An 11,610-nucleotide genomic window follows, 5' to 3' on the forward strand; every position below is an offset into this window, starting at 1 on the left:
AATCCAGTAGGAAAACAAGCATCGTGTGCTGCTGGCTTAAGACTTCGGCGGGCGATAGGTCGTTGTTGGCATTTAGGCACATTTGGGCAAGTCAGCTGTTTGTAGTAAGCGTGCATAACCTCAGAATGTCCAAACAGATAGGATCGAATGCGGAGTATAACCGAAGAGCGGCGATAATCGAAGGCCTTCGCTCTGGGCATTCGCAGACCGAAATTATTCGCTTCCTCGGATACCCGAGATCGACTGTTTATGATGTCGCGGCTAAATATTTCGCTTCGGAGACATCCGAAAAAAGTTCTGCCAACTCGACGAGAAAGAAGCATTCGAAAGAAAAGTCGGTAAGGACTCCAGCAATTATCGAAAGGGCTCAAGAGCTCATCTCAGAGGACCCAGGACTGTCTCTGACAACGTTGGCAAAAACATTGCGTGTGAGTGACACTACAATGCGTCTAATTGCTGAAGAGGATCTACGCTTCAAGTCCTATGTGATTAAAATTCGACAAATGCTCTCCGAGTCTGCCAGGATGAACAGAGTTACTCGCTGTAACTTGCTTCTGTGTTCGTTGAAGAACGAAAACGCTGAACACATCAAGTTCTTTTCGAACGAGAAAATTTTTTCTGTCGATGCCAAGGCTAATCGGAGGAACGACCGTTGGCTCGTCCACGACCCCGAAGATGTCCCCATAACAGCTAGGACAAAGTTTCCGGCCTTTGTTTACGTCCTAGGTGTCGTCTCCAATGAGGGTCACGTCATGCCACCACATTTTTTTCAAAAGAAAGAACCCATCGATAAAGAGGTTTATTTACGCGTTTTGACGACCGTAGTGAAGCCGTGGATAGATACCGTGGCTGCCGGGAGGCCGTACATCTTCCAGCAAGACGGTGCGCCGGCGCATACGAGTCACTTGGTTCAAAACTGGCTATCGGATAACATGGACATGTTTTGGTCCAAGGAATTCTGGCCGCCGAACAGTCCAGATTTGAATCCGCTGAACTACTACGTGTGGGGCGTCATTGAACGAGTGGCCAACGAGTCGAGACATCCCAATGTGACATCTCTCCAGACCGCTATCGAGGCGGCATTCGTTAATATGGACAAGGACGCGTTGCAAAGAGCGTGCCAGCGCTTCAAGTCGAGGATCGAAGCAGTCATCAAAGCAAAAGGAGATTATATACAGTAATTTTACTTGAAACGGATACCAGGATAGTGATGTACAAAAGTTTTTTTTAATAAAGAAGAATAAATAAATAAAAAGTTTTTGTTTGTAATTTTTACATTTTGACGAATAGAATTTTGTTTAAACAAATTGTTCATTTTGTCCGGATTTTGGTGGCGGACCAATATTTTAATAATATTTCGAATAAAACTTTACGTAAAAAAAATATATGAAACATTTATGTAACATTCCAAAAATAGTAATAAATATTTATCATAAATATTTTGTGTTGTCTGAAATGTTTTATATAAAAATACGTCAAAGTACAGCATCTCATAAACTATGCAACTGTTTATTACTTTATATCGTTTTATACAAAAAATTTATTTTTATACAAAATATTTCCAGAATTAATTTATATTTAAAACAATCAAAGGTTTCCATTAAAAAAAAAATGCTGTTGCGTCTTTTCATTTGTATCAATAAGGAAAAGAAAGAAATGCTCTTATGTGACGTTATTCTATATACAATTTCTTTTATATTGTATATTTTTTATCTTATAAATAAACAGATTATTAATTTATTTAGAAAATGTATATATATAAAAGAATATCTATTATTGCTCCACAAAATATAACTTTAGTTTAAATTTATTTTAGCAATTATTATATAATAACGAACATAACGAAAGTCGGCTCGTATCGGATAGCGACCTCGTTCGAAAATCTCCGTCACGCAACAATGTCGCGATTTTGCATGTGTGTTTATATTCTGTCTCATGAGAATTTGAGACGGTCAGGTACACGCGCCAGGTTCTCGTTGCCAGACGAATTTCAATAAAGGCGAACGCTAAGGGTAATCATGAGGATATTTTGCATCATCTACCGGTCCCAACACACCTGTTTGTGACATTAATGTCGTTCAATGAGACCGAGTCCTTGGCTGACGCAAGAAAATCGGAAATTTCACGAGAGTGTTATGTGTAACAACAACAACGCCGACGTTGTTTTTTGCTCGTCCTGTTTCTTGCACGCCCGGCCCGGAAAAGTCCAAGAAAGGCGGCTAGTCCGCCTTCTGAGCGAAATATTAAACGTGGCAGTATTTTATACTGCAGTTTCACTTTCCAAAATTAAAAGTAACATAACTTCTATGTTATAACTTCACTCTCAACAATATAAATGTAGGTAACACGTACTGATAAAAAATTTTTTATGTATGAACATATATTATGTAGATATAAAAACATATATAAATATATAATGAAAAACAATATATTTATATATGTATATAAATATATACTGTCCATTCTTTTATTCGTAGAATTACTGTTTGGAACAAGAAAACTAATAAGAAAATTATATGAAAACAAAAAATTATTAAAAGGATAATTTTTTCATTGTTTTTTCTTTACAAAAAATTAAGTTTGAAGAAATTAGAAAAAATTGCTCGTCATAAATATTGTATAATTTATATATATATATGAGCAATTTCTTTTTATTTTTAATAAAAGAAACAATAATACAAAAATTATCCTTTTTATTTCTTTTTTGTTTTCTCATTATTCTATTATTATTTTTCTTGTACCAAACAGTAATTTTATTGTTTGGTACAAGAAAAATGATAATAGAATAAGTGAAAATTTTGCACTCAGAAATCTTATAATGCTGCGCCTTTTATTCTATTTGATCTTATTTAATTATCTCATATATAAATATATATCAATAAGCTTCTATCTCGCTTATATTTTTAATTATCAATATTAAAGTCAGACATATTAACAATCATAAAATTTTATTATTTTTTTCTGTATTGTGTATTATCTAATTTATAATAATTTACATATTTTATTTAAACAACATTATTGACTCCTCGGAAGAAATTCCACAATGTCAATATGCAACAACCGGTTGATCTACAATCAGATTTTGAAACCGGTATGACTGTACGGTATTCAGCTTTGGGACAGAGATAGTAATATTAAAATCTCTCATCCGGATGTTTCAGAATAAAATGTTGCGTAACATGGTGAACGCCCTTGAGATGTTCCCAAGTCAGATATTCATCGAGACTTCAAGATCATAATTATTAACCCTCAGTACCCACAAAGGGTTAGCGTAATTCCCCTGATTTTCATAGTTTAGACGTTTTTTTCCAATCCCTTTTCACTTATTGCAAAATATCTTTTGTGCTACGACAAACAAAAATTATTTTTTTCAGTCTTTAAACGATAGATTAAAAAAAAATTAGTTAAAATCGATGCACTACAATCTGAGATACAAGCAGAAAAAAATGCTGAGTTACAAATATCCAGATGTGGGTAGATAGGAACTTTTTTGAGATGTGGGTACTGAAGGTTAAGGAAGAGATCAAGATATACGCCGGGAAGCATGAGGCCTGGATTCGTCATCATTTGCTCTCCAACTGTTAGACAACCAACGATGTCCAAAGGCTGAAGAGAACCAAACCTTTTGATCTTATATAAAGCTGTGATAAAAGCAAGAGCACAGTGTGTGGGGGAGGGGATATATCGTAGCTAGGAAAATTTAAAGGATAGTGTATAGTCTTTAATTAATAAGTATAATTAACATATCAAAGTAAAATTAATGATTAGTCTCCTAGTTTTAATATTGCAAATATCAGCAAAAAAAATATTTTATATTGCTTCATATTTGTCTACATGAAAAATTCGTTTAAATTTAACAATACAATAATTTTAATTAACAATACGTAAATAATACAATAATTTCACGTAAACGTAATTATCTTGAAGTATACGATACGACCTTGCTTTTAGTTGACATCGACTGCTACATTTTCATGTGTGACGTCAATATTATCAGATCCAAATAATTTTGCGATAAGAAACGTCTCGTCGTAATACGCAATCTAGACGTGTGATAAAAAGTATTGTCGCCGATAATGTATGTCTGGTAAAAATTCGATGGAATCTTGCTAGAGATACGCTAATCCTAGTACGAACGTAAATACGGAAATTCTCTTTTCGTGAAAAGATACTCTCCAAATTTTGCTTTTGTATTTCCAGAATATATTTCGAGTATTTCTCCATTATCTCGCAACTCTCGAATGCAGAAAACTTCAGAGTATAGAATAGAATGGCACACATAAGAACAAGAATATTTTAAACTAGAAAAATGTTTTAGACATTTGGTAAAATGACGTAATTTATATAAAAATATTATAGTTAGATAAATTATATTTTCTTCTCAAAATGTTCTCTTTGTCTGTAATTAATTTGTATCTGCACACATTTTTGCCAGTAATTATCAAAAGCATGGAAGTCATTTTGTGAAAGACATTTTCAACTCTAGTCGCTAAAATCTAGCAATGCATTCTAAATGAAGTCTGTCACGCTAGTTCCGAAAAATTGATTAAAGTTGTAAAATATTTCACGAATTACAAATTTTCACATTTTTTAAATCTATTTTAAAATGGAGTATTTTTTGATAATTTATTTCACTTTAGAAATTATTATTTGGTAGAATGAAATAATATATCGTTCTGAACTACAAATATTTTCCACGCAAATATTTTTTTACGCTTCTTCAAATTAAATTGTTTTCTCTTCCAAAATAATATTTTAAAGAACACAATTCATATTATTATTATTTTTCATCAATAAATTAATTTTATTCTATTATTATAGGTCGTTCGATAAGCAAAATATCTATTTTTTTTTTTTAATTTTGAGCGATAAAATTTACATTTATTAATTTAACTTAACATAAAATGTATTCAACCACATTGATTTACTGTCTGTTATTTTGAAGTATTTTTTCAATTCCATTTCGATAAACCCATACACATTTTATCTTAGAGATTTTTCTGGAAACGTCTCCGGATATTCTTCATAACATTCCTTAAAAAGTTATATTATATGGAATTTGGGGAACATGTTTGAGAAAAATAAAGTAAATACCATTATATAAAAAAGAAGTATAACATTGGCTATGTTCAGAGATGATTAATCAGTTAGCGTTTACATTGAAAGAAAAGATTGGCTCAATATGACACAGCATTTTTAATTGACTGCTACAATCACTTTTTTCATTCACATTGTAATGACTTTTTTATGATTATTGGTTCTCACACTTACAAGGAGAGATCCAGATATCTTACGGATTTTGAAAAATTTGATATCAAGAGTTTGACGTCGTAAAATGTAATACGTAACATTTAGGTGCCAACTGGCAAAACGATTAAAGTTACAAAATTTTTTAATTTGAAATGGTCGCGCGCGCGCGCGCATGATGGATTATAGATATAATAGTGAATGGCCGATCGTTTTAAATTGTCATGTTCAAGACTGATTAGGTGATATCTTTTTCTGTTATTTTCCTTAACGTTTATTTCATTTTACGTTCTTAACTTATATTATGACTCTGCAAACATTAGAAAATATTTCAAAAAATTTATTTCTATAAGAACTAGGAACCTTTGTCATAAAAAATAGAAATAAAATTAAAAACAAGACTTTAAAAAAAATCAAAAGATGCAATATTTCTTTATAATTAAATATGTACTGTTTAATGTGAAAACTGTAACTTCTCATATAATAATAAAGTGATACACAATTTCAAATACAAAATAAAAAATTTAATGAAAATTTGTGATATTATATAATAGACATGTTAAAACAATCGAATTTTTCTCTAAATTCATTCTCCTATACATCCATAAGTATGTTATATCTTTGTTTTTACATCAAGATAAATATATTATCAAATGATCTAGTATAATTACTTATATTGCGTAATGTGAAAATATTACTTGAGCAATCAGCATAAATCAACAAATTAAAAGTACAGAAGAATTCTATTTTTTTATGGAATAAAGTATTTCCATATTTTTTTAAGTACTATATATTGCATGCTTTTATATGCTACTTTTATATAAGTGTTTATTTGCACTAATAAAAAAAAAAATAAATTCTTTGTCAATATTTTCACCTACGACGGTAGAAATCTTAATATTGATGTCGGCGAACTCATGAAATACGTCTGGCAAATTGCGATAATGCATGTGGAATTATGCAAATAAGATTTTGCTATCTTTGCATCGACTTCTAATTCATGCCCTCGTGACTCTCATATAATTTTATTGCATTATTACGTCAACAGAAAGATGGAATAAATGCATTTATAGATTCTAATACGAACTCTTATTCTTGTTAAATTTAGATAGATATTTGTGAGATATAGTATTAAAACATATATAATCAGATATAATTGAAAATATTAATACAATCAATAAAATATTTATTAACGGTTCTTAAAAACTTACAAAATATCATAATATATACGATACATATATAAAATTAAATTAAAAAAATTATTAACTTAATGTCATCAATATTTGTATAACAGATGGATGTTCAATATTATATAATCTGTCTGTTAAAATACTAGCTTGCAAAAAAATTGTTTAAACAGCTATAACTATTTTTAATATATTTGCCTGCTGAATATAAATTTGTGTGAGCACGTCACAATTTTGGGAAAAAATCGCATTAAAAAAAAAATGACAAATTTGAGAGTTTTCATGACATGTTGTAGCATTAATAACAAATTTCTTTTCAAAATTATTAATGCCGCACGAAAGTATCAATTTTTAGTCTTAAAATGCATTTTGTTTTATTTCGAAATGATTTTTCGTTTCTTAAATGTAATTTTAAAATAGCCATATTGTGTTTTCTCAGTTTCATATTTCATTTCATGATTTTTAATATAATCGATTATGTAAGTACAGCATTATGTACAAAAGCACTTACTTTTTACATAATGCAGTGTTAATTTAGAAAAAAAAAATTATTTTTTACAACGTCTCATAAAAACTCTCAAAATCATTGTTTTTGCTTCTTTAATTTTTTTATTTTTCTCACAATTATGACATGAAAGCCAACTCTGAAAAAAACAGATGTATTCAGTATTTAAAAAAACTACAGGAAACAATAAAGTTGCAGGCCGGTGTATTAGCATGTTATTTAGATTGTGTTGTATCATATTGTTATTAAATACAAATTATATATTTCCGCTATTCAAGCGAAAATGTGGCAAGAAAAACTAAAAAGATCACGAAATGAAACTGAGATTATATATACGAGTTTCCTAATATCAATCGGAAATGTCTGAATATTGACACATAAATGATAATGCGGTTAATTGATTCTTATCGGTAAAAGAGACGATATCGCAAATGTCTAACAGTCACGCGCGTTCACGTGATGGAAATTTTCTGGAAACAAACCTAATTATCTAACGAAAATCCCTCCATGCAAAAAATAGAATATCTCATTACTACTATCATACATATCTTGTTACAAGAAAATTTTTTATATCTTATTATCTTATTCAGTTCTACAAGTCACATCTTTTGCCGGCAAAAAGCGATCTGCGTAAATTCGCATTAATTAGAGGATATGTTTTTTTGTCATTTCTTCTTCCGTCATGATCGACGTAAAGAATTTTTCCTAATACAAATATCTACGATGGCAAACCTTTATTTCATTAATTCTCATTACTGTTATTCTGCAAGTTATCAAGTTTCTAAATTCTTAACAAAAAATAATTACATAGTAATTTTCAATGCACATATTGAACCAATTTATTCTACGATATTAATTCGTTTAACGTTACTGGCTTTTTTTAATCATATTTTATCTTTAATGCAGCACAGAGTGTCGTCCAGCATTCCAACACTGTATCAAGTATCAAAGATCGTATATATGTGAAACAAATCTTTGTTTTAACACTCCTATACATTAATATTCGAGGCATCTTATAAAAATGCATGTAACAATATCCGACATAGAGTTTAAAACGTCAACAACCCGCGTGCTTAAATTGATCCTTTGAACAAGCGTTGATAAAAGTGGCTTCAAATTAAAAAAACAATAAGGAGCATTCAGCCACAACGCTAGATGTAGTCATATTTAAAATTATAATTATATATAGACGTGATCCTTTGAAATTTTAGAAAAAAAATTGCACCTTTGTAATTGTTCGTTGTTTTATAAAAATATAAGTTGTACGACTTATCGACTCAGCGAATCTATCAGGCATTTCATGTTCACGTGGACCTACGTGTCCTTGAGCTGTGTGCGCCTCTCGAGGACGTAATATGTGCCTCTCGAGAGCGGCGCGACGTGCCTCTCAAGAATGACACGACGTCATCAGTTTTCTCATATCACACGGTGTGCAATTCTTCCCCATCATTATCTCAGTCACCTTGGACCACGACCTTCCTCACAGAATTTATTATTACTTCCATGTATCTTCGATTTCATATTTAAAAAATCCGTTCTTTCGTTGAAAAACAGCCATACGATTCCTCCTTTTTTGAAATTTTTCTTGGAAACCAATTTTGCATCAAATTCCTTTTTGGATCCGCTTAAAATTTGCGCATAATTCTTTAGTTTGTTAACATTGAACTTTGAAGACATTACGAATAAATATTTTGCTAATTAATTACGACAAACAATAAAAAGTCAAAGTTTAATAATTTATGACCTTTGTATTTGTATAGGAAGGCAATTTTTCTTTTAAAATAACAATTAAACTTTTGTTTAGAATTTAGAAATTATTGATATTAACTAATACTAACAAAATTATCAATTAAATGACATATAACAGATATATCGATTTAATTCGTAAAGAAAAATATGAAAGGAAAGAAGGATAAATAATATTACTCAAAATAATTTACGAAAGTATACAATTTATTTAATTGTAGAAAATCTTTTATACAGTTTAACGATACACTGAAGTCTTATAACGTCAAGTGAAGTTCCTTCGCTTGACTGTGACACAAATACATATACATATATACATGTCGCAATTCCAGGAGCGAATGCAATATTTTACAAATTATCATATAAATTACAATAACCATAATCTGTCCCTTAAAATACGTAAAACATAATAAACTCTGGAAGAAAATAATATTTTAAATAGCTCATAGAAGATGAAAAAAATTGTAGTTACAATTTTAAAAAATCAACAGAACCGATCAAGGTGAGAGATAATTTGCATGACATTGTTTATTGCATCCGCTCCTACGTTATCCATATTCAATATATACAACTAGTTTCGTTAGCGTGATCATAATCTTAGAATCCTGTACATAACCGTTATATACATATATCAATAATGTCTCCTCATAAATAAATATTCTTTCTTTCTGTCTCTCGGTCAACGCGCTCGAACTTGATGCTAAAGAGTCCCGTTCACGGAGAACAGCTATATCAGTAGGTTAAACAATAGGAAAATCTAAAACGGATTGAAAGAATATCTGAGAAAAAAATATCGCTATAATATCTTTCAAATAATTTTTAGATTTCTACATTGTCTGTAAAGAATCTCCGACCAGCGAAGAATCGAGGGATTTTAAACGGTATCCTTCGAAATTCGTTTTCATGTTCCATACGTAGCGTTAAATGCTGTTCATTCGATTTGTTTAACGCGGTTAAACTCACATTCCACATTGTTCCATGTACCGAAATGCGTGCGGCTGCATTTAGCACTGGATGCACGCTGCGAATTCGAGTCCGACTCACCGTAAGTGACTCGTGAAATAGCAGAACTCTCGAGTGAACGACACACTAATCTTCACGTGTCACAGATCACAGACACATTTAGGTACTCGGTTTGCGGACGACACGAAAACCTCTATGCGACGGACCAATCGTCGTCTCGTGTCTTCACTCCACCCCTTTACTCTGCTTTTCTCTCCGCTTGGCTCAATTTGCTCCACTTTCCTTCTAGTAATCCCATCTTGAAACATCGAAATCCATTTCTTGATACACCTTCCAATTGATCAGATTAATGTCAATAGATCGAGGTTCGCTATGGTATTTTTCTATCCAATTAATGTCACTCCATCGGGATGAATCAAAATTCATTTTTCATATCTTAAATATAATTTTTTAAATGTTGAACGTTTCAATTTTCGTTTTTAACATTGCCTCAATTAATTGAATCAGTCTAGTTTTCTTTTCACCTTCAAATGCCGGAAGTAATCCAGTTCGAGCCTGAAAAGTCTAAGGCACACACGTGATTGACAAAGGACGACTCTCAAGCGATTTCGGAAATGGCGAGTGCGTCCTTCAAGCCGCCAGCTGAGGAGGTACCAGCTGTTGAACGGGTCGCGTCAGTCGCGGCGCCAACACCGGCAGTAAACTCACTCTCAGCGGCGTCGGAGTCATCTGGGAGGCGACGATCTGGCCGTTCGAGGAAGACGACGTGGAGGACTTGTCCCTGGCGTGGCGTTTCACGTGCTTCGCCAGGTGGTCGCTCCTCATGAATCGCCTCTGGCAGACGGCACAGGCGAACTTCTTCTCGCCGGTATGCGTGCGCTTGTGACGCGACAGTTCGTCGCTGCGTGAGAAACGACGGTTGCAATCCTCGTACGGGCACGGAAACGGCCGCTCGCCGGTGTGGGTGCGGGTGTGAGCCTTCAGGTGTGACGACTTGAAGTAGTTCTTGCCACAGCCCGGGTACTCGCACTCGTAAACGCGGCGCCGTGTCTCCGCCACACCTGTACTCGCCGTCGTGGTCGTGGCGGTGGTGACGGTCGGCGCTGCACTTGCGACTAACAGAAGGGGTGTCCGTGGGAGGACCAAAGGTGAGCCCAACAGGCCAGCTACCACGATCGGCGTGGGTTTGGGCGCCAGGGGTTGCAATCTCGGTAATTGTTGCTGCTGTTGAGGTTGATATTGCTGCTGTTGCTGCTGCTGACAGCTTTCGCGATCGGTGTTCTTGCTGTTCACGATGATCTCTTCCTTGCGCAAGCTCATCTTGAACTTCAGGCGGCGCAGCACGTTCTCCACCGGTCCCGTTACGTTCGCTCGCACGTTCGCCTGCGGACTGGTTGACTGTCGCGCGGGCGAATCACGTGGTACCGATCGGCCGCAGGTCGCGGGGCAGCCAGCGAGATTGGCCGGGCTGCAGGTACCGTCACGATTGGCGCGCATTATTACCGAAACCCGGGCTGGCTCCGGACTTGGCGGCGGCGTACCGTCTAGCAGCAGCTGAAACAATAAAAAGCTTTGTATTCGAGAAGTTCGGAGACATTATAAACGCGCTACGTCCCAGACAGCACAGAATATTTATGATAAATATTTATTATTATATTCATTTTTTGAAATGTTAGATAAATATGTTATATAAAGCTTTATTCGAAATATTATTAAAAAATAGACTAAATATTTAATGTAATATTTATAATAAATATAAATCAATATTTCTGTTAAGTATTTTTTATTTGAATTATAATGTCTTATTAAGTACTTCCCTAGCATTTACTATACAAGGTTTACAATAAATATTTCATAATGTTTATAATAACCCAGATAGCACATTATATTCTGAGAATATACTAAAAAGGTCACGTCTGATATTCGTATGATATTCCTGTGTCCGCAGCAACATTGTTCGCA

At 33.4% G+C, this 11,610-nt stretch overlaps 1 protein-coding gene across 2 annotated transcripts in view; it reads right to left on the reverse strand.

Annotated features, from left to right (window-relative positions):
- Nucleotides 1-9,890: 9,890 nt before the first annotated feature.
- LOC108764657 (Krueppel-like factor 13) overlaps nucleotides 9,891-11,610 on the reverse strand; it is a 5,007-nt gene continuing 3,287 nt past the window's right edge. For both annotated transcript variants that reach the window (XM_018512996.1, XM_018512997.1), the window contains exon 3: nucleotides 9,891-11,202. In XM_018512996.1, coding sequence (XP_018368498.1) covers nucleotides 10,279-11,202 — 924 coding nt within the window. In that variant the 3' untranslated portion in view covers nucleotides 9,891-10,278. The remainder of the gene's footprint in view (nucleotides 11,203-11,610) is intronic.

This window comes from Trachymyrmex cornetzi, unplaced genomic scaffold (assembly GCF_001594075.2).
Source record: "Trachymyrmex cornetzi isolate Tcor2-1 unplaced genomic scaffold, Tcor1.1 scaffold441, whole genome shotgun sequence".
NCBI lineage: Eukaryota > Metazoa > Arthropoda > Insecta > Hymenoptera > Formicidae > Trachymyrmex > Trachymyrmex cornetzi.